Source organism: Pantherophis guttatus, chromosome 2 (assembly GCF_059756535.1).
Source record: "Pantherophis guttatus breed Tessera chromosome 2, ASM5975653v1, whole genome shotgun sequence".
In the NCBI taxonomy this organism is placed as follows: domain Eukaryota; kingdom Metazoa; phylum Chordata; class Lepidosauria; order Squamata; family Colubridae; genus Pantherophis; species Pantherophis guttatus.
In genome coordinates this window covers 175,094,656-175,121,827 of record NC_142064.1, presented here as the reverse complement: position 1 = coordinate 175,121,827, position 27,172 = coordinate 175,094,656, and the positions used below count along the sequence as shown (strand labels likewise).

Here is a 27,172-nt window from a genome sequence, read left to right as displayed (position 1 = left end):
TACTTACAACTACAAGTTCTTTATTATAACATTGAAACATATAAATCAAATTAAAAAAAAAACAAGTTACAACATTGTTCAAAATACAACTTTAAAATATAGCTTGTTTACTTGTTACAAGGGAGGGGGAAGATCAATTACTATTTCATCCAGAGTGGCCAGAAAATCCTTAGTTGACTGCAAACAAGCTAAAAATAAACAAAAATAAAAGATTATAATATCTCGAGTCAGTTATATTCTCTGATTTAGCTCTAACTTTAAGTATTTTTCTAAAGTGACTAAAAAGTGTGTTTACTTAATCATTCTTAAAGTAGGTGTTATTGAATAATTCCTAAACAGTTGTTACCCTTTTTCTTTCTACTACCTCTAGCCCTTCCTAACCAGGTGCCTAGCCAATTACCTTAGGACTTCAGTTTGCAAAACTATTAACCCACATGACTAAGAAATACCAGTAGCTAGTAAAACTAGAAATTATGGTTTCAGTATATCTTGAAGACCCCAGATTGAACAAGGCAGTTAAAGAAAAAACGTCACAGCTGCTAGGTTTTCAGAATACAGTCTAACTACTTACCATAGTCCCATGAAATTAAAGGTTGTTTTGCAGGCAGAGGGATGCTGCTTGCAAATCTATCAGGCCCACTATCAAATGTCATAAGAGGAACTCCAGTCAAAGACATATGGCTCAGCCGGTGCTCTTCAGGAACATCAAAACTCTCAAAATCTATTAATGGAAAACAGTAGAACAAAATACAATGAAATGCAACTTGGTTAAAACCATGCTTAAATTTAGTCAATATAACACTTCTAACTTTTAATTAACTTTATTAACCTGGACCAAGAAGATTATATACTTCACTATATACAGGATGACATGCCAGTGGTATCACATCTTATTGTCCAGATGTTTATTTATGAAACTTGATTCTTCAATAATGAGTCTCCTGTTGCCAAAAAAGCTGAAGCTCTTTCCTTTTGGGGCATTACCTAGAGCCGTGATGGCAAACCTGTGGCACGCGTGCCACAGATGGCACACGGAGCCATGTCGCCATGTCGCCTGGCACGCCAGCTCAGCTAGGGCGCGCATGCATGCGCCGGCCACCTAATTTTTGGGCCTTCTGGGCCCATCAGAAGTAAGAAAACAGGCTGTTTCCTGCCTCCGGAGGGCCTGTGGGTGGGGTGGGGTGGGGAAGGCTGTTTTTGCCCTCCCCAGATGCATAGAGAGGATCTGGAACCAGGTGAGAGAGAAAAACAGGCCTACCGGGACATCACGTGCCAGGAGCGTGGGTAAGGGGTGTGTGCGGGGTGGGGCACATAGAATTATGGGTGTGGGCACGCTCGCTTGCGAACCTCCCCCTCCACCCCTTCTTGGCACGCGATGGCAAAAAGGTTAGCCATAACTGACCTAGAGGATTATAAGAAAAAAGATTCTCCTTCTCTGGACATTCTTCAGGAACCATGCTGTTGTCTTCAATTCTGCTTGTATTTTCATTTACCTAAGTAAGAATAATAATAAAAAAGTTACAACACCCTCTCAAGACAAAGATTAGACATTGTAGCACATGAATATCTGGGGTATATAAGAGGCTGTTTTATTCCAAAGTTACTAGCCTAGGTTATTAGCCCACAATGCCCCATTATAGTCAAGATTCATACTGTAAGCAGCAGCTCCAATCTTCCAAGTAGAAGTTTTATTCCTCTACATCAGGGGTTCCCAACCTTTTCTATAACCTACACCCAGTGGTTGGTTGCTACCGGTTCTCCCCAGTTCAGATGAGCAGGTAGTGATGGAGGTGAGGTAAGAGCGAACCGGTTCCCTCCGATCGTCAGCTGGGCCCTCCAGCCCACCCCTGCGCTATACCTACCTATATTCATTCATTTTTAGCCCAGCTGATAGGCGCAGCAGAGCGGATTGCCGTGTCTCAGGTGTTGTGAAATGCAATGCGCTTGCACAAAGCAAATCGCACGCAAAGCACATGTGTGAAGTGAACCAGTGGTAACACCGGTTGAAACCTACCACTGCCTGAACCCCAAGAACACTTGATATATTCTCGCACCACTTAAAAAATAATTATTATATGCATATAATTATAATTATACATATACACTATAATTTTGAAACTTCTAAACCCAAGTTTTCACACTCCCTGCGAGCACCCCCAGTTCAGAACCAAGTCTACATGAAGATGCCAGAGATTGAATTCAGGACTCAAGTGCTTTTTTATCGAGTCACTTCACCTCCGGTGATCAAAGGCTAATAAAATGTATACAGAATTACTGTCCTTATCGAGAATTCCCTCACATTGACTTCCTGTTTGTTGCTGGCTGCCGCCAGACGTTCCTTTGGGATCGTCAGCTTCCACTGCCTGTCAGAGCCGCCTTCACAACGGAACGGCGGCTCGAAAAAACTCCGTTTCCATGAGGAAACGGAGATAGAGCTGGCAGGGGTGGGTAGAACTCTCTGCAGAGTCCCAAAAGTTTTTTTTTTTCTTTTGGGACGGAGCGGATGAGATGCCCCATATCCCCAGCCGTTGCTCCGGGCTTTGGGAGACCTCTGCTAATGCAGAGCCAGGCGTCAAGAGCAAGCCTGTGAATCTAACAGATTACTCAAAGAAAATGTGAGCTGGATCTGTAATACTGAACCGCAAGTATTTCACTTATCTTTTAAAAAAATTACTTAAGAGAAAAGAGGAAAGGAAAGGGGGGGGAAAAGCCTTTTAAAATGGCGCTTGCAGCAGCTGGAGAAGAGGCAGAAAGGAAAAGTCCTTCCGTTTTCTATTATTACAATGTAGCGGAATAAATACCACTGGCTACATTTGTAGACAAAACCTCGCTCCTGTGTTTTTCTTTCTTTTTTGTTCCTGGAGACTTGATATTGTTGTTTACTGGAAAGAAGTCTTTTTTCTTGTTTTTTTTCTTTTTTTCTTTTTAACAAAGCCTGCCTGGGCGGAAACATGGCACTGAAACTTACAAAATCAGATAAACAAGCAAGGGGGGGGGGATTCCCCCACCAACAACTTAAAGGAACAAGTTTTAACTCTTCAGTCTCAGAAACCTGATTTTAATATAATAGAATTTCTCTTAGAGGAGATTGAAAGAAGGGATGAGATTGTGAATCAGCATCTTGAAAAATTTAAGCAGGAAATTAAAGAATTGGTAAAATCTAAGTTTGATTTTTTGGAGCGAAAAATTTTAAAAGTGGTTAATGGTTTTTCAGAATTTATGATACGGTTGGATACAAATACTAATTTACTAGAGTCTAAAATGGATGAAACTCAAGATAAATTGGACAATAGAATTCAAAAAATTGAAAATGATTTGATAAACACTCAGGACAATAGCTTAGAAGAAAAACCTAAAATGGATGCTGATCAAAAGTTTGGTAATGTAGAAAATCTGCAACAGAGGATTGAAAAAGAGGTTCTAATGGTACAATATAATTTTACAGAATATGCGATAAGACTGAGAGGTTTGCAGGAAAATAATAGAGATGATTTAAGGAAAATATCTTCTGAAATTCTAGCTGGGATTTTAAAGGTTCAACCTGAGGAAGTGTTTTGTAGGATCGACAGAGTTTTCAGAATAAATTCCTGGATTGCTAAGCAAAGGCAACTGCCTAGAGATGTGGTGATTTATTTTACGGACAAGGAAATTAGGAATAATATTGTGCAAAATTCCTTCAATTCTAATTTGCAATTGTATGGAAGAAAGATATGGATCTACAAGGAACTCCCACCCAAGATATTAACAGAAAGGAAGAAATTTGGTTTTCTGGTGTCTGAGTTAAAAAAGAGAAATATCTCATATAAGTGGAACGCCCCAGTTGGTATTATACTGAGACATCAAGGAGAAAGATATCAGTTAAATACTATTGAAAGAGCGGAAGAATTTTATCAAAATAGGTTGAACATGAATTTAACATCTTCAGGTATAATACAGGATAAGCAGAAGGAGCTGGAAATAAAGGGAAAATATCGAATTACAGAGACTGTACCAGATAAATTGCCTTTGGATTTATCGGATACCCCAGCTGGATTATCTACAAATTTGAGAGAAGTGCCATCTGATTTTAATGTGATGACTTATCAAGGCAAGGACAAGCATGGAAACCAATTAGCGGATATACAAGGGATAAAAAAGAAACATGAGACACAAAAACAAAATCAACACGACCAATCTATAAAGCAGAATGAAAACCGACCAGTTGACATACAATCTGTAGAAAGGAAACCAGGATGGAAGTCAAACCCACAAAAACAAAACAAAAAAAGAAACAGGTTGTATAAAAATAGAAATTTCTAACTCAAGCAACAGTGAAGCCAGTGACTTTAAAATACGAATGATTATGTGAAAACATAGAGGAGGCGACATATTGGTCAATATCATCCTGAGGATAGTGGCAGATCTCTGCATTGCCGTAATTTTGGGACGTGGAAAGAGCCTCAAACTGATGGATTTGAATTATCCACTTTGAAATTTCTTTTTGTGTTGATAAATATATTATAATTATCTTGAATCATAAGGCAAGAGAATCATGATGGGGCATGCAGAAGATCCGGTTGTTACCCACTACGATGATGGAAATTAATAATCCTGATGAAACCCACAATTATTATTATATGGAATATAATTATAATGTCACTCGGGTGGTTGTTTTTACTTTTATACATATAAGAAGATATTTATTACTGATGGGGGCAGATATGATTGAAGATCTTGAATAAACTGTTGCACTAGCAAGCTATGTTACCCTATTATGGATGTTGGTTTTAACAATCCAGTGGAAAGACCTCAAAGAAGATATTATATGGACTATAAATTTAAAGTTATTGTCTTTTCTTTTTTTTATTTAGATATAATGGAATATATATATATATATTTTTACGTAGTGTGGGCAGTGAATTAAAGATATTAAGAATTGTTGTGTATGGTAAATTTGCAGGACAGTGGGTGAATAAGCTAGCTACAGACCGATTAGTTTAAGAAAAGGGATTTTTAAGTGATATATTTAGGGGAGTGGAGGAAATGGATAGAGTGGAATAAATGTTAAATTAGATTTTATGGGGAGGCCGCTTTGAAATGTTATAGTAATATATACAGAAGATTAAATATTAAAGTAGGATTTATTGTATAGTTTTAAAGTGGAAGGTGGTTTTGAATTGTTGTAATAATATATAGATATAAAACACTATTATGTTAAATTAGAAGTTATTTTATAATAGTTATAGTATAATGTTTTTTTTTTCTCTTCTTTTCTGAAATGTATGGATAAAGGGGGATATTATAATATTTATAATATTTTTAGTAAGTAAAGGTCAGTATTTTAAGGCAGGAGTAAGTAATCTGTTATGAATTAGGGTTTTTTTGTTACGAAGAAGTCACAGGGGGGGATGGGTGGGGAGGGGGGTTAGGGAGGGGGAGGGGGAGGGGGGAAAAAAGGGGGAAAAAAATTTGTATTTGAGAGAATTCCCTCACATTGCCTATGGGTGTAAACTACCCATTTCAAGTCTTAAATCACTGTTTAATGATGTGAAATAGTAGCAATTGCATTTAATATTGTTAGCAATAATTTATATGTTCATTAAAAATGAAATCTGACAGAGACCTGGTGCAGAACATGTTTGTTAGGATTAGTTAATCCCCAAATGATGATATGCAAAAGAAAGCATTCTGGCCCTCATTTCCTGGACCTAAAATGTATAAAACTGACACCTAGATAACTTTGTTATCAAAAAGTTAAGAGGGGGAAGAGCTGGTTAGGACATGGATAAGCAACTACCAAGAGTAGGCTATCAAAACATCAATAACAAAATAGCAAACTATTCCTATTTTGTTAAGAATAAACTATATGGATGTTCCTGAATAGTCATCAGGCATCTAGCCTGACCTGGAGACTTTGCATCAAAACAAAACCTTGCTTTTAATTAATTAATTTTAATTAGAAAAATTAGTTCTTTCTGCATTAGAAGAATGCACCAAGAAGAACTGATAAGGATAAAGTAATCTGAACATTGCAGAAATCTTTATTACTTGGAATATTTCCTTGGAAATCCCATAATACTATCCTGATTTGTTGAGTCTCTAAATTATAATTAGTTTAGAACCTACCTACATAGGGATCTCTGTTCTCCTATGCCTACTATAACTTTTGTTAGGCTTAATCCATCTTCTTGAATTGTAGGGCAAGCAATTTCTCTGACCAGATCATTCCTCTAAAATTGGTTTGTGCTTCCCTTCACACAATTCAGGTTACTAAAGCCCTTCCCCTCTTTTTAGTTTCAAATATCACCTTTGTCCTGGTCTATTTGTTTTATCTTTCCTTTCACCACCACCACCCCAAATTAATCATGTAGATATCAATTTCATTTCCCTTCCAATGGAATGGCATGGAAGCACTGTTGTATTGCTTTTCTGGCTGTCCATCAACTTCCAAGATATTATTTCTTTCTTTTTTTGTGTAGCTGCTTGAATGCTATACATGGCAGATTAGGAGACACCTCTAAAGCTTTATGTTCAACTTCTATAAATTGGAATTCATGCTTTCTATTCATTCTTTGGTTTAAAATTATTCTAAGTTATTTAACACAAACACTGTTAGTTTCTTCTGTCTGAGCATCTCAATGGCATCCAACAGAAAATTAGCTTTACTAACCTTTTTCAACAAGAACTTTTTTCCTTTAGGGAACTGACTCTTTGCTAGAGGTCTGTTCAAACTTCCCAGAGCCTTCTTGACTGATTGAGATTCTGTTAGATTCACATTAGCTGTCCTTCCAACAAGAGGGGTTTTAGGATGAGACCTTTCTACAAACACTTTTGCTGTAGAGGGGAAAAGTCCTGTTATACAATGCAATTTAGGTCCTATATTCCAACATTTCTTTATTAAAGTAGGTTTTCTCTAATACAGGTTTAGCATCCCCAAAGGCACTAAAAGCATACAACTGGACAATTCAGAATAGGGCTATGGAGGAATCAGTACAACCACATTGGCCTTTATATCCATTAGATAATAATTTTAATAAAAATTGCTTGTCTAGTAAACTAAGACAATATCCTGCAGTTTAGTTCAGCTTTTTCCATTCATGACAGAATTCACAGTGGTCCTTTCTACAAAGCAAAAAGATGGCCACTTTTCATTTCTCTTTCTTCCCAACCAACAAGAGTTACATCACCAAATTACACCTATAGTCTCAAGACTGGCTGTTTTGTCAGGCTTTCAATTATACAAAAGCCACATTGATATCATATTTATTTATTTATTTATTTATTATATTTCTATACCGCCTTTCTCCCGTAGGACTCAAGGCGGTGTACAGTCAAGAAAAATATAGACACACAAACATCATAAAATTGCTAATTAAAATTATTACTTAGTTTGGTCAATTAAATAAAACCCAGAATTAGATAACATTTAAAAAATCATTCACATGTTTGTATGTTTAGCCCTGCCTGTTGGAACATCAGGGTCTTGAGGGCATGGCGGAAAGCACGGAGATCAGGGATATTCCGTATCTCCGGGGGCAGTTCATTCCAAAGGGTTGGAGCCCCCACAGAGAAGGCCCTCCCCCTGGGAGTCGCCAGTCGACATAATTTGACTGACGGTACCCTGAGTAGTCCCTCCCTGTGAGAACGAACTGGTCGGTGGGAGGCTATTGGTGGCAAAAGACGGTCTCGTAGGTACCCAGGTCCTAAGCCATGGAGCGCTTTAAAGGTGATAACTAACACCTTGAATCGCACCCGGAAGACCACCGGGAGCCAGTGCAGCTCGCGTAGGAGAGGTGTTACATGGGCGTAACGAGCTGCGCCCATAATCACCCGTGCGGCTACGTTCTGGACCAGTTGGAGCCTCCGGGTGCTTTTCAAGAGGAGCCCCATGTAGAGAGCATTACAGTAGTCCATACGGGAGGTAACTAGGGCATGAGTGACCGTGCGCAAGGCGTCCCGATCCAGAAAGGGACGCAACTGGCGGATCAGGCGAACCTGATAAAAGGCACCCCTGGCCACGGCCGTCAAATGATCTTCTAAAGATAACCGTGAATCCAGGAGGACACCCAAGTTGCGGGCCCTCTCTGTGGGGAGCAAGATCTCATCCCCTATTGTCAGTGATGGTACCAGCTGACTATACCGGGACGCCGGAAGCCACAGCCACTCGGTCTTGGAGGGGTTGAGTCTGAGCTTGTTTCTCCCCATCCAGATCCGCACGGCCTCCAGGCAATTTAGGTAGCTATTCATCTTCCATCCTCTTAAAATAAGAAATCATTCTGATTAGACAGCATCCAAATCAATTAATATGTTGAGTGAGCCTTTTTAGAGACAGATTTTTTTGCTTATTTAGACTACAGCTTTTTATATAAATGCAAACTCACAAGGTGCCAATAGCTGTTTTAGTCGATCCTTAGTAGCAGTATTGGTGACAGTTTCTCCATTCTCTTTGTCTATGAAGATATGTGTTGCCATTTCTATGGCATCAAATGATTCCTAAAACAGATACTTACAATATTATAGCACATCTAAATTTATTCTCTAAACCTCTCACATCAATACAAGACTGCAATTGTACTCTTCTCCTAGAACAGGGCGGTCAAATTCCCAGATGAGTCACATGCTGGCCATGCCCACGCCCAGTTTTGCGAAGGGGGGGAAAGTCCTGATACGTCACATGACGCCACCATGACACCGTGAGTTTGACATCCCGGTCCTAGAATATTACATAGCTAGGGCAGCAACTTCTAGCTCAGAATCTTTCAGAACCAAGGCAGTTATCCTAGTTCAAACTGTCTTAAATTGACCCAGGTGAGAAGACTGTGAATTCCATACAAGATTCACCTGTTCTTTTTACAGAAAACATATTTTTGGCTTAAACAATTTGAAAATGTGACTTTATAATCATGTCTTCCCAATTTGGAAAAACAGAGTCTCCCATCTACTACTTGCAATATTATTATTATTATTATTAGTCATATTTCTATGCCGCCCACTCTCCAAGCACCTCTCCCTCCCTCCCCCCCTTTCCCCCCCCCCCTCTCTCTCTCTCTCTCTCTCTCTCTCTCTCTCTCTCTCTCTCTCTCTCTATATATATATATATATATATATATATATATATATATATATATATATATATAAAATTCCTTGATTTGACAATGGAAACAAGTAAATAAATTATATTGTCTTAATTTCAACAGAGCTATAGAATTTGATTGGTCTGTAAAAATGCCATCTGTGGATAATTATGCCTCAGCAAATGGACTTAGCTGACTTTGGGCTCAAAACTAAGAAAAATCAGATCAAGTTTACACTAATATAAAAACTATCAGTATTGTTAGATAGGCTGAGATCTCAAAAGTAGACAGTTACAATCCACTTCCATTTTGGTTTCATAAACATTTTGATGAAGTAACTGGGCTTCAAGCTCATTAACAGGAGACTTATTTACACCAAATCAGGAGTTACAGTTGAATAAGTAAGATTCAAAATTTATAGGTCAGACTAAATATAGTACAGTATATAGCCATTAATTTGATCTCCAAATGCTACTTGTCTGAATTCATAGTTTTCCCAACATCTAGTATTCAAGGATCTAAAGTTTCTTACCATATTTTGAATTAAACACTTTGTAGGTTAAACAACTAGCCTTTTAATAAAAAACAGTTCTCCCTCATCCCCTAGTTTGGAATATCATGCCTCATGAAGTTCTAAACCGACATTTTTCTTAGTTCTACAACAAGGATATTATTCCATATGAATTTGTGATGTGCAGGTACTATAGAAGTCAGCATATCTTGCTTTCTGCTGCTACCTGTAAACAGAACTGAACCCTTTATTTTTCAATTATTTCAATTTAATACTCGTAGAGCCGGCATTTGTATGTTCATTAATAGAGCTTCTTCCAGAATTAGTTTTATAAGGCTATCAAACAGAAAACTAGCATTGCGGTACAAGTCCAGTATACACGACTTTAAAACAAAAACAAGTTTCAGCAATTATGACAAAAGATAGACCATCCCGCTTCTCCCTAAACTACGGCTTGCAGTTTTAATATTTCAACAGAGCTAGCTTTTAAAACCTAATACGTAGGAACAAACAGAAACGAAAATTAAACTAACTGTCATGGGAAAAAAAGTTCTGCATCTATCATCCCCTTATCGATTCATTTACCTTGGCAAATACTTTGGGTAAAACCTACAACACGGCTTTCTCTACCGGATTCTTTTAAATCATTAGCTTGCTTCCTGATTGGCTGTTGCGCTTCAGTTAAAACCACTGATTGGCTCCCTTTCTAAAACCAATGTTGGCGGGAGGGGGAGAAGTGGAGGCTACACTGCTTTGCCTTCAATCTCATTTGCAGGCAACGCGGGATATTTAAGAGCCGAGGATCGTGATGTCGATTTGTGAACTACGAAAGCGATACTGACTTGATCCCATAATCTTCAAGTTCGGGGGGGGAAGCGGGGGGAGGGAACTTCAAGCTCCAGGATAAATTTAATTTTTAAAAAATATATACATCAGAGGGATGGCTGTGTTAATCTATAGCAACATAATCAGCATGGGATCGTGGTATTTTACTGTGATGCTATGAACATCTAAATCAGATCAAACTCCCATGAAACTCACTGGGAATTGCCAAGTAAGTTTAGCTAGTAGTGCCCGATTAATTTTATCTGGGTTGGGAAGGCAAGGAGGGTTGGCGGTGGCTAAGACTTTGATAGGAGACTGCCGTCCTGGGGATACCACGACCGTCCGCTACACTGGTCGAGAAAGTCCCGGAAGAAAATAATACAACCACTTCTAAATCGTTGCCAAGATAACGGTATTTATTTATTTTATTTATTTATTTAATAAAATGTATATGCCGCCCTATCTCCGAGGACTCAGGGCGGCTCACAACAATAAAACAGGGGTATGCTGCCCCTATCAATCATATTAATGATTGATTGCATTAGTCCTATGTTATGATTCCGTGCCAACAAATTAAGTGTTGTACCTTATGATTCTTGACGAATGTATCTTTTATGTACACTGAGAGCATATGCCCCAAGACAAATTCCTTGTGTGTCCAATCACACTTGGCCAATAAAGAATTCTATTCAAGTCATCATGTCTAGCAACTACATCGCTAAGAGTTTCTCCGTGAAGAAATAAAAACCTTTGTAAATTACACGTTTCACCTTGTCACATTTTTCTTTTTTCTTTTAAACAAGGCAAAGATCCATGGATACTTAGACCATAATAAATAATAGATCCTATCGCAGCAACATTAAGATTCTAGTAGCGGCTGGTATGAAAGAAAACGCATTTCCACCAAGTCTTGGGTTTCACATCCTCGGAGCTTTATAAATGTAACAAAATTTATTTGGGAATAAACTCCCACCGACATTTGAAAGACCGACTCTGAAGAGCTTTAAGCTTAGGTCCGCAAAAAAGGGTTACTGAAAGCCAAAGCCCGGGAATGAGGATGTCATTGGGAGAAAGCGGAGCGTTTTTTAAACTAAGAGTGCGGCTCCTTTAAGGGGTAGCAAGAAGGCGACCGCGCTGCATTGTGGGAAGCGGAAAGACACCGGAAGTGAGCGTCGTAGGCCCTGTGGCGTAGGAAGGCTTGGGTGAGTGGCGGGTGTTCTCCTTTGGGTCGGTGAGACTTATCGGGGCTGATTAGCTTTTTCCCCGGTGGAACCTACAACAGGTGTGTATTTTACACGTGGAACTTAATCTGGGTTAAATTACTTCGTCGGTAGTTAAATTCCGGGTCTCTTCGTTTAATGAGACACGGGAAGTTCAGAAGTCTCCTTTTTTAAGTTTCATAAAACGGGAGTGAATTCCAGTTATGCCTCTGTTTCTGCTGCTGCCGCTACTAAACTCAAGGCAACTAAAGCTGATTATCGGTTTCATAGTCCTGGTGTTATTGGGCAGGTCGACTGGGGCTGATGGGAGTTAGAGTCCAAAACGCTTGGAGCCGACTAGGGCAGGGGTCTCCAACCTTGGGAACTTTAAGGTTGGCGGACTTCAACTCCCAATTCTGGGAGTTGAAGTCCGCCAGGCTTAAAGTTCCCAAGGTGGAGACCCCTGGACTAGGGTCTCTGCCCCAATTTAGCAAAGCAGCATATTAACTAATTGAACTTTCTGGAAGGTATGTATCAAAGGGAATGCTTTCAATGATACTTTACACAGTATGTGCAAATGTACTTTAGAATTTATATGGCTATCTGTCTCACATACTGATCGTAGACTATTCACAACCACCAACAAAAACCAGAGTAACAACAGAACAACCCTTCCCCATCAGATGCCACGGTAACGGCACCATTAATTTCCTGACTCAATCCGCATCCAAGCCCAGTGTTTGGTGTAAGAGCCAAATGGTCTTCATAGCCTTCTGGAAGGCTAAAAGCCTTCCAATGGTCAGGACCAGCTGTAGAGAAGGAGTGTCTCCAAAGCCCCAACAGATGACAGCCTTTAAAGGAAGGGAACTGGAACTCACCCAGGTCAGATTATGGGATGGCATATGCCCTCGGAGAGAGGCAGTCCATAAGTAACTCACCCTGTGCCATGTATTTCTTTAAAGGTAATAAGCAGCACCTATAAAGCAACTGGGAGCCAGTCCAGTTCACACTGTGACAGTCACATTATAACCTGGGGGAAGCACAGGGCACCCATTCTGGACTAGTTGCAGTGAAGGATCCCCAAATTGCACAACAGTTCTGTCTGGAGGGGGAGGTTACCTTGTCCAAACAACAGAGGACAATGACCCACAAACATTGTGTCTTGGTAGAGTTGACTTAGACAATTTCTACCCAGCCATGCCCATAGAGCATCCCAGGGCTGACCAAACTCCTGAACAGTATAACCTACCTAGCATAGGTAGAGATGTATGATTGGATATAATCAGCACCCACAATGGGTATAACGAGCCCACAATTGGGACGTAAGTTGTGATGGTCATAAAGCAGGTCACAATATGCCCATACCCAGTTTTATGATCTGTTTTGTGGCAGTTGTAAAACAAACGTCATGGTCATTAAGTGAACCCATTGATCACTATAGAGTGGTTTTTGCCAGAATCTGGAATAAACACTAGTTTCAGTCATGTCATTGCAGGGTGCTGCATAAATACAAACTGGTTGGTAATGTCCCAGATGTGGTCATGTGACTGGACACGGGGGTTGTCACAAGACATCAGAACTTTGAATTCGGATTGTAAATTCCATTTTTGTGATAAGTTGAAAATGCCTGTACAAATGATGGCAAAATCCATACCATTAAAGTTCATATTCCCATATTCCCATTATATATAGGTTTGTAAAAAAAAAGTTTGTAATATGTCCAGAAGGCAAAGAAAAATGGAAGATATTTTTAAATAATAAAAATGGCAATAAAATATCATAAATTAAAAGTCTTGACTGAACTCATAAAATTGGTATAAAATTATAATAAGAAAACACTTAAGTATTTGAATGATGCACTAGTTCTCACAACTAAAAATAGCATGAAAGCTCAGTTCTTGATCCATGGATTGCTGTCAAAGAAAAAAATTGGTCTTCTACACACATCCACATCTTGGTACCCATGGGAGAGAATTTGCTTTTCAGGCTAGATTAATTAATCAAAAATGGTAAGGACTTTTTTAGCATTTATTAAAATAATTTGAAAAACTAAAAACAATTAAAATAGTTTGAAAACCTATTAACAAATACAAACATGTATTTGTTAATAGGCCAAAGAACAGAATCTGGGAGCATGGAAACTATAGCTGCTAATCCTCCTGGAGGATCAAATGGCTTGGAAGAACCGAAGAAGATGACGAGAGAAGATTGGAGAAAGAAGAAGGAATTGGAAGAACAACGAAAACTGGGAAATGCACCAGCTGAAGTCGATGAAGAAGGAAAGTAAGTATTGTTTAATACAACTGAACCAATATAACTTTCTTTAGTTTTTTTAGCATATTATAACAAAACTAAGTGTGGGACTTCTTCTGAAAGATTAGTAGATATTGATCTCAATTATGAAGTTAATTGATTTCCATCTTTGATCTATGCTGCATTCTCCTAACCTTTTCTAGACTAGGGCAGGCAATTGGGAGTACTTAAATTTGGAATGTCAAATCTAATGTGGCTAGAATCAAAAGAGATTACAATACATTCTCTAGTTCAGAATTTTAAAAATCTTGGAACTCCAAGAGTATTGTAGACACTTCTGGTTCTATTAGGTTAGGACCAAGACCCCATTGATTTAAGTGGGAGGAGTCTTAGTCCTAACCTAATAATAAGACAGCATTTTGGTATTGGCATTGAGGATCTTAGTCTTGGCCAGAATGCTCTCTTGGTTTCTTTGCCAGTCACTGAGAGACAAAGAACAGGAAAGCCAATCAGAGACAGAATCCGTGTACAGAAAGCTTGTGATAATGTAAGTGAAGGTATTTTATTATGTATAAGGTGTCTTGTTGAGCCACATGAGCATCTGTGAAAATCTTGCTCCATCCCCCATATCATACAAATAAAGTTCCAGTTAAGATCTTAAAAGTATGGTATAATAGAAGTGGTTCCTGAATTTTTAAAAAATATTGGAAAATAAGTGCCGTGTTCAGTGATTCCTACATAATGACTGGAGCCTAAATTCTCATCTAATTGTAACATTACTTATTACAGAGACATCAATCCTCATATTCCCCAGTATATTTCCTCAGTACCATGGTACATAGATCCTTCAAAAAGGCCTACACTGAAACATCAGAGACCTCAACCAGAGAAACAAGAAGAATTTACAACACTAGGAGAATGGTATAAGCGAGGAGTTAAAGAAGTAGGTATCTATATGTAAAAGTGATACTGTTGTGCAAGACTATTAATAAACGTTAGCGAATTTGTTGGACTTTTTTATTATGACTGGTCTTCAAAAAGTCAAATTCAGTGATGGTGAATTTATATTCAAATGTGAAGGGGCATAGCTTGTTTGCTATTTTTGGCTAAAAATTCCGTGCAATAAGCATTTCAGAGTAATTTATATAGTTAGATAATTTCTTTGTAAAGTTAGAATGGGGCTGCCATATTCTATATTCTCATATAGGAGAAAATAAACTAAATACTCTATTGCTACAAATGACTTCGTATTTCTTTTTGTCTTTAGAATGCCTTTGCAACCAAATATCGTAAAGGTGCTTGTGAGAACTGTGGTGCATTGACCCATAAGAAGAAAGATTGCCTAGAGGTAAATAACATTCCATAAAAGCATAATAAGTTTCTTCTTGTTTTGCTGTCTTGGATTTTTTTCAAAATATGTTTTTAGAGTACATTTAATTATAGATAGATGATAGATAGATAGAGATAGATAGATAGAGAGAGAGAGAGAGAGAGAGAGAGAGAGAGAGAGAGAGAGAGAGAGAGAGAGAGATACAGGTAATCCTCAAGGTACAGTTCATTTAATGACCATTACAACAGACCCCCTTCCCCCAAAATATTTACCACCTTATTTCAAAGTTACAAATTCTACAAAACTCACACGGTCATTCGCCCTTCTGGCCAACCACAAAGATGCAACATGTCCTCCTATCTATTCCCCCCCGCCCCAACTCGCCCTGCCAGGTCCCCAATTGTGGAATTCCACATGGCCCTCCTCTAGCTGTCAAAATGCTTGCTTACTTTATGAAGATCTACAGAGCTCAGGAGATGGGGGAAAGGAAACAGAGAAAGCCTCTTGCTGGGCCACATGGAAGAATTCCAGTGGCATTTTTTTCCTTTTTCCATCCTCAGCACATGCATTTTGAAACAGTTGCTGTAATTCTCAGCAAACAAGGCCTTCCCCCTCCCTCTGCATCACTTTTTCTTAATTCTTCATTGTATGTTCTCCATACAGGCAGAGGCAGCTCAATCTTGCTTTTTGAAACCTGAACTGCCTCTGCCTGAGGCGTGCCTCATCAACAGCAGAAGGAAAAAGGTGGTGAAGGTCAGCTGGGAGTGGCAGGGACTTTGCAAAAGAAGCAGCAGCACCAGGCCTGAAGTAGAGGCTTGGGGACAGCAGTCAGCTGATGCTGCTAAAGGCTCCAGGCCTCTACTTCAGCCCCATCACTGCTGCCGAGGAATGCCGCTGCGCAGGGTAGCAGAAAGGGCAAAGATATTGGGGAGATAGGCAGGTGGGTGGAGTTGTAGTATCCCTGTAGTTGTAAGTGGACTGCCAAATGCCTAAATTCTGATCACGTGACCATGGAGGTACTTATCACAGATATAACTTTATGGGCCGGGCATAAATCCCATTTGTTCAATGCTGCTGTAATTTTGAATGGTCACTGAACAAATGGTCCTTAAGAAAGGACTGCCTGTATGAGGAAGAGGTTGATCAGATGACAAACAGGAACCACTTTTCCAAAAGGTAACAATTCAGTAAAATAGCAAGACAATCGTGTATGTTGTTAAATATAGCTAAATCAAGGCTATTTGCAATTGTTAAACTGGCTTTCCCATATTTTTCAATCACAAAGAACTGGGAAACTTTGGATGTCAGAAAATTCAAGTTTCCAGTCCACCCCATGACAGAATAAGGCATATTCTTATGCAGCTATTGCAGTGAGGTTACCATGGGATATGGTGATCCAGGCCACAATGGATGGGCCAATAGGATTTTAGTTTATCATTCCAAATTTTAGGTCTTTGAAGCTCCTGTTTATTTATTTATAACATTTTAGTAGTGTTTTCATTTAAAAGAAATCAGAGCAGTTACTTTTTTTGTAAGGAGTTATATTAATTTGTCCGTCGTGGTCCTTGGTTTCAGTGTTAACAGTAGAGCTGTAGTTCAGTCACATAAATATAGTAGCTGCATTACACCTGGAAAAAACTTAATGCCACTAGGGAAGAGTCTGCAGGAAGGAAAAGGTAGGAAAAAGCATCAGTGCTATGTGAAGATGGAGGGGCTCTGATTCCCTAATGTCTGCTAAGAAACAGGAATAATTGTAGGCAGTTTTCTTGCTGAGAAGCAAAGATTTCATTGCATATTGTTCCCTGCAGAGACCTAGAAAAGTTGGAGCAAAATTTACAGGAACTAACATTGCAGCAGATGAGCACATGCAGCCTCAATTGATGTTTGACTATGATGGGAAAAGAGACCGTTGGAATGGTTATAACCCAGAAGAGCATATGAAGATTGTAGAAGAATATTCCAAGGTTGATCTAGTAAGTAGAATGTTTTTTTTTTCCCCTCTTTGGATATAACATCCACAGTACCTTTGTGTAATTGTGTCATGTTGGTATAAAAAATAAATAACATATTATTCAGAATTGACCCTTGTGCTAATATAAACATATAGACGTGTTTCTAAAATAGTGTCAGAAGCTGTTATTGATTCATTTACTTTCATTTTCCAAGTGTTCAGATTTTTCCTCTTCCATGCTTGGAGACCCTGGGGATATACTGTACCTGTTCATGTTTGCATGTAAACTAAGTACTCTTTCATCAAGCAGCATCTTTCTCTAATAATCTCCAAACTTAGTCAACAATTAACCACAAAGTAATTACATTACTAAAAAAGGGGACAAGAGGAAGGTGCATCCCCCTACACACCATTCATAGTTTGAAGGGAACCATGGTGAATCTTTGGCTGCCTTTACTTTTTATTCCATTGCTATTTTCTCGTTGGCTGCCTCTGAATTAAGACACCAAAGAAGCTAAATATTCTTAAGTATTGAGAAAGTCATTAAAGAAAGGAGGAACAGATTTCAGACAGAGTTTAGCAAACGAGTAAAGATGGGGGGAAAAACTGAGTTAGACATAAGTCCATTTTCTGTCTAAATTGCTTACACTTCTGTATTGTTGACTCTAAATTATGCCTTGCTCATCAAAACCAAAAAGAACATTTATTATTTCATGATAAGTATGGAATGGTTAGGAAATCTTTTAAGAGATATACTAACCCTGTTTTTCCTTTAATGTACAGGCTAAACGCACACTCAAAGCTCAGAAACTGCAGGAGGAACTGGCTTCAGGAAAACTGACGGAGCAAGTGGTAAGTCAGGGGAAAAGAACGTCTAAATCAGAAGGATAAGGCAGTGTTATCTTGTTTTTTAAACATATTTTTCTAGCTAGTATGTTGACACAAAAGCACTGAATATGTCTAAAATCTGTAAGGTAAAGCTTTCTCCGGTAACTGAGTTAAAGGAATGCATGGGCTGCTTTCACTTTGCTGTAAATTCTTAATTGCTTCACTAGATGGCAGTGCAAACTTTATATAATTCTTCTGAATGTGAGGAATCAAAGCTTTTCAGGATGAAAAGATATTTTCATTGTTTGGAATTTATTTTCCTTTGCCTGGAAACCTAATTATTTATTCAGATAGCTAAACATTTCTTATTCTGGTTTGCAGCAACTCCCCAAGTTTGGCAAGAGTTTTTTTTTTTTTTTGCATCACTGGCTACCTGATCTTTTGAACTGGAAATTTCAGAGATTAACATTGTACACAGAATGGACTCATTTCTCTCTATATATGAGCATGTGTTCTTTTTAGTAATGATGAAGTCCTATTTCATACTGGGTCTTTACATAACCAACACAAGGATGCCATCATAAGCGCTATGATCCATTTTGATTTCTTATCTCCTTTTAACAACTACTTTTAAAATCTAAATTGGAAGCCAATTTAATTTAAATTGTTGCATTGAAATTAGTTTACTGTAACACTTATTCTGTATTATAAAAATATTAAGGTCTCAGTTCTTGATTTTAAGAGTGGGTATGAAATTTAAGAAATATTTTAGAGATTTGTTTTGTGACTAAGAAAGCATGAAAGAACGATCTGTCAAAAGCTATTTTGAGGAAAGTGTTAGATAAATAAAATGGCTTCAAGCTAATAATCAGCCTGGGGTCTAGCTTGAGACAAGTGGAGGCCTTTCTTTTCAGAATGCCTTTTCTCAAACAATTTATCATTTCTTCTGATAACTTCACTGTATAGTTACTGTGATTGTGCTGATTTTGAGAGATTGTTTTTGTTTATTTTCTCCAGAACTCCCCACGTCATCGATGGGGAGAAGAGGAACTAAATTCACAAACGGTGAGTGTTATTTTTTAAAAAATATATAACAAAATACAAAGGTTTTTTTATATATAAATATGTCTTTCACATAAAGAATTTGATATTCTGTGTGGCATTCCTTGATTTTTAAGTAGCCTTTATCATTTTGCCTTCTTATACGGAAATATATAGATTCATCTCTCATTACAGTGCAGTTTTTCAGGCAAGTGATATAATGAAACTTTTGCCCAAAGCAGAATTTAAATACCTAGCAACCTCAGGCTTTATATAATTGCAAACTACTTAGCCAACTAATTCAATCCTTCACTAATAGAATCATATTAGTATTAGTATTTTTTTTTAAAAAAAATCTCCTAAAATTCGGTATATGTATTTTGTTACTGATGCAAATTTAATCACACCAGTTAGTTAATGCCACACTCTCTCTTTTTAGGAAAGAGATCATAACAGTGAAGATGAAGACGAAGACAAATATGCAGATGACATTGATATGCCTGGACAGAATTTTGACTCCAAAAGACGCATTACAGTCCGAAACTTGCGAATTCGAGAGGACATTGCTAAAGTAAGCTGGACAGCATCAAGAACTGTCATTGTGACACTAATATTCTCCATATTATTCTCAAAGGCACAACTTTCTTCTTCCTGTCACATCAGTAGTATCATCAGGTAGTAACTAAGTATGCCACTCTATGGCTTAGGATACTGTGTGAATTCAGCGTATGCAACATAATAGTGCAAATACAGGGTAAATCATTCAGTACTGTGTAAAATGATCAAAATAATCCAAGATACAGAATTTCAGCTATCCTCTCTTTCTGTAGAATGGCATTCCTTCCTTATAGGGATAAAGGAGAACTGGTTATGGAAATAGTGATGGGTGATAGCTGTAATGCATCCTAACTTTGGGTTGGCCTAATTCATATTATTGATTATCTGATTTTATTGGTAGCTTTACATGATAATCTCGGAATAGCTACATTAAATTGATAATGTTATTGTATCAGAATTTCAAGTTGATATTTTTATGTTCTTGCTCTTTAGTACCTGCGGAATCTAGACCCCAATTCTGCCTACTATGATCCTAAAACCAGAGCAATGAGGGAGAATCCTTATGCCAATGCAGGAAAGAATCCAGACGAGTAAGTTAGTTTCAAATTGCTTCAGCAAATACATGGTCTTATATACTGCCGTAGAACTGATATATGGGAAGGTCTCTCCTGATTGATCTTCAGTTTGAAGAAAGTTAAAATAGAACCACAAGCTAAACACTTACAGAATAAACTATTTTTGCTTACAGAGTCAGTTATGCAGGAGATAACTTTGTTCGTTACACGGGGGCCACCATTTCCATGGCCCAAACTCAGTGTAAGTACTAAATCTGAGATGTATCTTTTAATGCTGCTCACTTGTTTTTAAGTTACATTTGTTTAGATAAGATTATTCTTTAAGGAAGAATATTTATATATCACACTTCTTAACTGCCCATCTCCCTCATAGATGCCCAGTTTATATCATATTTGGTACTATATTTCCCAAACAAAGGTGGAGGGGCACTTACTAGAGGCAAAGTCCTCTAGCAGTGCCCTCTCCCAAAGTATATTAAAACCAGTGCTTTTTTGAAAGGTATGCATATACCTTTGAAAGGTATGTATATACCCTTCCAGACACTTGAAGGACTGTACGTGCATGCTTCCTTGTAGTGTCAAAGGGCCACTGACTACAGAAAAAAAATATGCACTTTTATGAATTCTTAGGGGGCGTGCTGGCTCAGTGATTAAAGACACTGAGCTTGTCAGATAGAAAGCTAACAGACTGGGTTCGAGACCCAAGTGCGGTGCGACAGGGTGAGCTCCCATTACTTGCCCCAGTTTCTGCCCACCTAGCAGTTTGAAAGCATGCAAATGCAAGTAGATAAATAGGTACCACTTTAGTGGGAAGAGAACAGTGTTCTGTGAGTCTTTGGTGTGTAGCCATGCTGATCACATGACCACCAAAAGTGTCTTCAGACAACTCTGGCTCCCTCAGCTAAGAAATGGACATGAGCACTGCCCCTTAGAGTCAGGCATGACTAGACAGGGAATAACTTTACCTTTTATCTTTACCTTTATGAATTCTTAGCAGATTGGAGCTGGAAATGGATTAACTTATGATATCAAGGGAGGGAGGGATGGGATGATACCAAGTAAAATGTCCTCCAGTCCCCTTTACCTCTCTCAGGTCCTTGGTCTAAAAATGGACCTGGCAGGTATAAGTGTTTATCCTCCACACTGATTCTCCTCCATTTGTCTCTTGAAGTATCCCAGAGGATGGGAAAGAGTAAGAATCCTCTTTTCTAGGGTTTCCTTCACAGAGAATTTTTTCACAATATTTTCTAAGTGCCTATTAAATAAAAGCTAGTTAATAGTTCAACGTTCATGTATTTCAAAAAACCTGAAAATATTTTCCTTTCTTTAATTTTCAAAGTATTCGCCTGGGAGGCCTATGAAAAAGGCTCTGAAGTTCATCTTCAAGCAGATCCTACAAAACTTGAACTCTTGTACAAATCTTTCAAAGTGAAAAAAGAAGACTTTAAACATGAGCAGAAAGAAAGCATCTTAGAGAAGGTAAATTAACAGGCATTCCGTCTCTTTCAGAATGCCCTTTTAAAAGTTTTTTACCATTTTACTCAAAAAAAAAATGTTTGCAGCACTATGGCATCATTTCGCATTTCTAAATTAATTAAAACTTTATAAAGTAAAGTAATTAGATGTCAAATTATCGGAGACTTTACCAGATCAGTATTACTAAAGAATAAATCAATTAAAAATGGAAATAATCTCACATATCACCAGAAAAAGCTAAAATCTTTACAATTATAAACATAGCTAACTTCAAAGTCAGAGTAAACTTATGCAACTCTTGGCTTTTGATATTTTTTGTATGGTACCTTAAATTCAAATGATTTTGAGACAGTTTTTTTAAACATGTTGACCGAAGGGGGGGGGGTCTGAACTTCAGAAACAGGTTGTAAGGATGTTTGGGGGGAGTCCATTGTAACTTTGAACAGTCATTAAGTGACTTATCATAACTTTGTCAGTACTCTCTCCATTATGGGAATCTCATGGCATAAATGCAAACACCGTGTATAAAATGCTACAAATTTTTTTTTTTATTTGAAAAATATATATGGTCACTCATACCACAACTCTGGATGGCTTACAATAACAATAAAGACAAAAGTGATCAAAACAATAAAACCAAAACCTGGCAGCTGAACTATCTTTCATGCTGCATCCAAAAAAGTCATCCTCAGGCCACAACCTCATCCTGTTCGAACCTTTGGGGGGAAGAGTCAGCACTTTACCATTGTCCAGAAGGTTGAAAGGGTGAGGGCCTACCAGATCCTGGCGGTAGGCTGTTCCACAAGGCAGGGCCTACTATGGAAGAGGCACATTTCCTAGGACTTGCTAGATAACAACATTTAAGGGAAGGGATCTGGAGCCTCTCCATCCTATCCAATCTGGTGAATGGACAGATATCTTCAGGGAACGGGAGTCCTTGCAAATGAATTTTTCAAAATTCTTTTTTTTTTTTTCCTTGTAGTATGGAGGTCAAGAACATCTGGATGCCCCACCATCTGAATTGTTACTTGCTCAGACAGAAGACTATGTGGAGTATTCTAGACATGGAACAGTTATTAAAGGTCAAGAGAAGGCTGTTGCTCGCTCTAAATATGAGGAGGATGTAATGATCAACAACCACACAGTAAGCACCTCAAACAGGACTTGGCAATTTGTGGTTCTTGAACTAATTTCAAATACTTTCTGCATAGAGTAAGTGTAACTAGCCTTTGAATTGCTTAGCGATGGCAATCCCTGCAGTCCCAATTGCCACTATTAACCAAATCCCACAGTCATGAGGCAAGGTAACTTCTTACTGGTTTCCCACAACCAAAATCGTTGGGGAAACCACAGCAAGTTCCAGGTTGCAGGGAAGTAAGTGGCTGCTGCTGGATGGGAGCAAAGGGGACTCTAGGGGGTACACAAAGAAGCATGGACGGGTGCGTAAGAGTTGTGTGAGTCTGGGAGTGGGTGCAAGAGTGCAGGTTGAGAAGGGGTTGCAGGAGGAGGGCACACAGGGTGCATGGGGCTAGCATAAGCACGGAGGAGCCGTGGGAGGCTGTACAGGTTGGGGAGACTTATCCTAATGACTTCCAATCTTCTCTGCCAGCTTCCCCATTGACTACGGGGAAACCAGCAGGGAAGGTCACAAATGGCAATCGTGATCATGGCTGCTGCAACTGATTGTAAATGTGAACCAGTTGCCAAGCACTCAGATCACAATCACATGACTGTAGGGTGCTGGGATGGCTGGAACTCTGAGGATCGATAATAACCATTCTTTCAACACCATCATAACATCAGTCACTGAAAGAATGCTCATACATCAAGGACTTGCTGTGCTGATAACTTAATCCCTGTCCTGTTGTGTGCTCTCCTCAATAGGCCATTCTCAGTGAATTGCTGTCATTGATTAAAAAATTGCCTGGTCTGACCTAAAATAAAAAAACCCTCTGTTTCTATTAGAAATAAGTCTTTTCAAGTAATGAACAGTTAGTAAGGATTCTATGCTTAGAATTATTCTGAGATTTACAATTGTAAAAATTCAGCAAAAATCTGGAAGACAGTATAATTTTTGGCTTCTGTGATTTTTTTAAAATTACTTTTTAGAATTGCTTTATTTAGGAAAATGTATACTGTACAGTATTTTTCCTTTTCCTCCACATTCTTGTCTTAATAGTCTTGTTCTGTTAAAGTTAGCTAACTGGCATGTGATCCATTAGGGAGTTTTCATGGCAGAATTAAGATGAAGCCAACAGATTGAATTGGGGCTGGTTACTAACTTTACTCAGAATCAGATTTAAAACATGAAAAATCAGTTTGTAATGTTCAGTCAGTTTATTATCTAAACATTAAGACTCTAATTTTTGTTAGTCATTCCTAACACTGTGGTGTTAGTCATCACAAAGTGTTTGATGTTAGTCATGAATAGGTTCATAAGAGAGTATTGTGAAACATTTGTCGAGGAGATTTTAGCAGAATTGAAACTGAAGATACTTTAGATGCAGCTTGTTTCTTTTGACAGAGCATTGATCTTTTCACTGAGCCACCAGTTTGTTTTCCTTATTTATTTCAAAATATTCTATGAGGAAAGTATTTAATATTTACCATATTTTTCGGAGTATAAAACACACCAGAGTATAAGACTCACCTTAGTTTTTGGGGAGGAAAATAGGAAAAAAAAATTTTTGCCTACCTGGTATTCATCTGGCTAGCGACCTCAATCTGGTCAGCACATTAATTTTGAGCGTGCACGCACATTTTTTATCCCCTGGTTGGGGATAAAAAAACAGCTTCTAAAGCACAGCTGATTGTCGGAGAGAGAAGCAATGAGAAAAGCAGGCAAAGGGAGGAAATTAAGGCTGAAAAAAAGCTTCGAAAAAGCTACATTCTGAGTGTAAATGCACCCAAAATTTCAGCCTCTTTGGGGGGGGGGGAGTGTGTCTTATACTCCAAAAAATACGGTATTGGGTAAGGTTAAATGCAAAGAGAAAATTCATCGATAAAATGTGAAAAATACTGCAAGTGAAATCTATCCCATACTTTTTAGATTCCATTAATTTCATTAGTAGAATTAAGCAAATGCTAAATCTTTCAAATAAAGCAGTATAATAGAATAGGGATTTGGTTCTTGATACAAAGGAATTATCACATTACACGCAACTCAACTGATTAGTGCATGTTTCATTGTGTCTGCTCATTTTTCTGCTGTAGAATGTTGTACCAAACCTGTATAGAAATTTAAATAATACATTCTTCAGGAATAGAGTATTTCTTAAATTTTATCACAATCTCTTTGGGTATCAAAAAACCTTTAAGAAATGTATTACATGAAATTTCAAGCCATTATTATAAGCAGTTAATACCTTTGTTTTCCTTGCAGTGTATTTGGGGTTCTTACTGGAAAGAAGGAAGATGGGGATATAAATGCTGCTACTCATTTGTCAAGTTTTCATATTGTACAGGAGAAGCTGGAAAGGAAATTGCTGTAAGATACAGTTTATTTATTGGAACTATAAATTAACATTTTTGAAACAACCCTAATACTTAACTTTCTTTGTGAAATTGGATTTTTCTCATTCTTTTTCCTACACACAGAATGCCAGTGAAGAATTGCCAAGTGAGGTGCATGAGGAAGAGCAGTTAACCAAACCCAAAACTCTAATGGAGGTGGGCCTCTTTTGTTCTCTTTCTAATTGATAGCTTTCTAACAAACCTATTGCCAGTCAAGGACAAGAGAAGCTATTTTGGTATACAGAGTGTATTTATAATTTTTTTTTTCCAGTAGCCAGAAAGGCCCCAGAAGGGATACCAGTGGTATAATTATGTCACATGATGTGGCAGCTCCAATATTTTTTTCCTGTTTTAGAGGGCAGAAGATTAAGTGAAATATATAAGACTTGAGAGGGTGCCACACATTTTACTGCTTAATTTATCATCTGCCATTATTCAGTGGCATGATCTTAAGGCAAAAGAAAAGTAGGTTGCAAAGTGTGGATGGCCTTCTGTTTACTTGTTTCTGCCTTATATGAAGTCCTGAAAACATGACAACTATTACAGCACTTTCTAGGCAGTTTTAATACAACTATTGTACAACGGCAATTATGCATCTTTTGCAGTTGTTTGAAACTTTCAGGTAGGACAGGACTCTGCCAGGTAAGTGATATAGATACATGCATCTGCTGCTAAGAGGAAATTTCTAGGTCGTCGTGTGTTACTCCCTTAAGTACCTATTGCCTATAACTTAGAATACCCACATTCATGTCAATCTGCATTTATGTTTATCCTCTTTCCCATTGCCACAGATACACCAACAAAAACAAAAAGAAAAGAAGAAGAAAAAGAAAAAGCATAAGAAGAGTACAAGTTCTGATAGTGAGGGAGAAGACAGAAAGAAACAAGAAAAATTGAAAAAGGTATGCATAAAACCACTGTCAACTGTATTATCTGCAAATTCTCTTGAAGTGCACTGACTATCTGGCATACCAAGTTCCAACATGACAATAGAGGCTTATTTCCCTCAATTCCCATGCTAGAACTTCTTTCCCATCAGCTATCTTTCCAGCAACAGATCTTCAGACATCCGTATTTATTTTCAGAAACCTATATTGAATTTAAGGGAGAGAGATTGCCTTTTCCAATCAGAACACATTGGCCTAATGAACCAAGTTCTGGTTTTCTTGGATTTAAAAGAGAATCAGAGATTCCTGTTCTGTCTTCTGATACCACTGTGAAATTACATTCTCAGTCTATGGAATAGCAAACTGTATTCTCACAACTATGTGAGAGCAAGTTCCTGTTGATTATTGAAAGAGTCAGTGGATGATGAAGCTTTTATATTTAGCATTAATTATTAGTAGTCTGTGAAATTTGAATAGATTTGCAGCGTAATACCATTTATACACTATTAGCTTAAGACAAATATATAATGTTTCACTTCTGTGTTCATAGTGAGATGATTTTTTATTCTGTTCTGATATATAACTCTTGAAGATTTTATATTGGCCATTCACTGGAATCCTTTGGATCAAATCTGACTTTCACGTGACCTATGTGACCTATTACGGATTGCAGCTTTTTCCAGCTTTCTCATTACTTTTCCCGAGTATCTTTTAGCACAGCTTCACTCTTTGTACCCTATTGAGTGTTACCATCTGCTTACTAGATAGTTGTAATTCCAGGGACAACTATAATACAGCGGTGAATTTGTATTTTCAGGCACTGAATGCAGAAGAGGCCCGTCTCCTTCATGTGAAAGAAATCCTGCAATTAGATGAGAGAAAGAGACCATATAATAGCATGTATGAAAACCGAGAACCAACAGAGGAGGAAATGGAAGCTTACCAAATGAAGCGCCAGCGACCAGATGACCCCATGGCCTCTTTTCTGGGGCAGTAGTTTTGGGCAAAAGACTTGCAAGCACATAGGACTTGTATATAGGCATCTAAACAGATCAATGTTGTATGTGGGTCACTTTCCCTAAGCAAGTTGTCAGCTGATGTCCTGTTCTTTTGTATTATATTTACGCATGGCCCACCCAGCCTAGAACTCTGATTAAAAAAAAAAAAAGTGA

General features: G+C 38.1%; 2 protein-coding genes across 6 annotated transcripts; one reads left to right on the top strand and one right to left on the bottom strand.

Annotated features, from left to right (window-relative positions):
• On the bottom strand, positions 1 to 10,234 carry PTTG1 (PTTG1 regulator of sister chromatid separation, securin). Of its 3 annotated transcripts, none has more exons than XM_034406483.3 (6): positions 10,150 to 10,234; positions 8,361 to 8,472; positions 6,650 to 6,813; positions 1,403 to 1,493; positions 572 to 721; positions 1 to 188 (listed from the first exon to the last, which is right to left on the bottom strand). In XM_034406483.3, exons 2-6 carry the CDS (start codon positions 8,449 to 8,451, stop codon positions 115 to 117), a joined length of 570 nt encoding a protein of 189 aa, XP_034262374.2. In that variant the 5' UTR covers positions 8,452 to 8,472; positions 10,150 to 10,234; the 3' UTR covers positions 1 to 114. The 3 variants fall into 3 exon arrangements, with proteins under 3 accessions (XP_034262374.2, XP_087743474.1, XP_087743475.1); XM_087887348.1 differs by having other exon boundaries at positions 10,098 to 10,159; XM_087887349.1 differs by lacking the exon at positions 10,150 to 10,234 and adding an exon at positions 9,586 to 10,042.
• On the top strand, positions 9,738 to 27,172 carry SLU7 (spliceosome associated SLU7). Of its 3 annotated transcripts, none has more exons than XM_034406466.3 (16): positions 9,738 to 10,801; positions 13,700 to 13,871; positions 14,631 to 14,784; positions 15,109 to 15,189; positions 16,980 to 17,144; positions 17,906 to 17,974; positions 18,968 to 19,015; positions 19,431 to 19,562; positions 20,042 to 20,139; positions 20,298 to 20,365; positions 21,464 to 21,603; positions 22,583 to 22,744; positions 24,983 to 25,087; positions 25,198 to 25,269; positions 25,905 to 26,015; positions 26,818 to 27,172. In XM_034406466.3, exons 2-16 carry the CDS (start codon positions 13,723 to 13,725, stop codon positions 26,995 to 26,997), a joined length of 1,734 nt encoding a protein of 577 aa, XP_034262357.1. In that variant the 5' UTR covers positions 9,738 to 10,801; positions 13,700 to 13,722; the 3' UTR covers positions 26,998 to 27,172. The 3 variants fall into 3 exon arrangements, with proteins under 3 accessions (XP_034262357.1, XP_034262342.1, XP_034262348.1); XM_034406451.3 differs by lacking the exon at positions 9,738 to 10,801 and adding an exon at positions 11,526 to 11,671; XM_034406457.3 differs by lacking the exon at positions 9,738 to 10,801 and adding an exon at positions 11,528 to 11,591.

Bases quoted from the DNA above. Each gene is read 5' to 3' on its own strand.
- PTTG1 (XM_087887348.1), bottom strand. The intron at 1,494-6,649 runs GTTAGTAAAGCT...ATTCTTACTTAG, and splicing joins AAAAGTTCTTGTTGAAAAAG to GTAAATGAAAATACAAGCAG. The intron at 189-571 runs GTAAGTAGTTAG...GTTTATTTTTAG, and splicing joins TTTAATTTCATGGGACTATG to CTTGTTTGCAGTCAACTAAG.
- SLU7 (XM_034406466.3), top strand. From the start codon at position 13,723: ATGGAAACTATAGCTGCTAATCCTCCTGGAGGATCAAATGGCTTGGAA. The intron at 17,145-17,905 runs GTAAGTAGAATG...TTTAATGTACAG, and splicing joins AATATTCCAAGGTTGATCTA to GCTAAACGCACACTCAAAGC. The intron at 22,745-24,982 runs GTAAGCACCTCA...TTTTCCTTGCAG, and splicing joins TAATGATCAACAACCACACA to TGTATTTGGGGTTCTTACTG.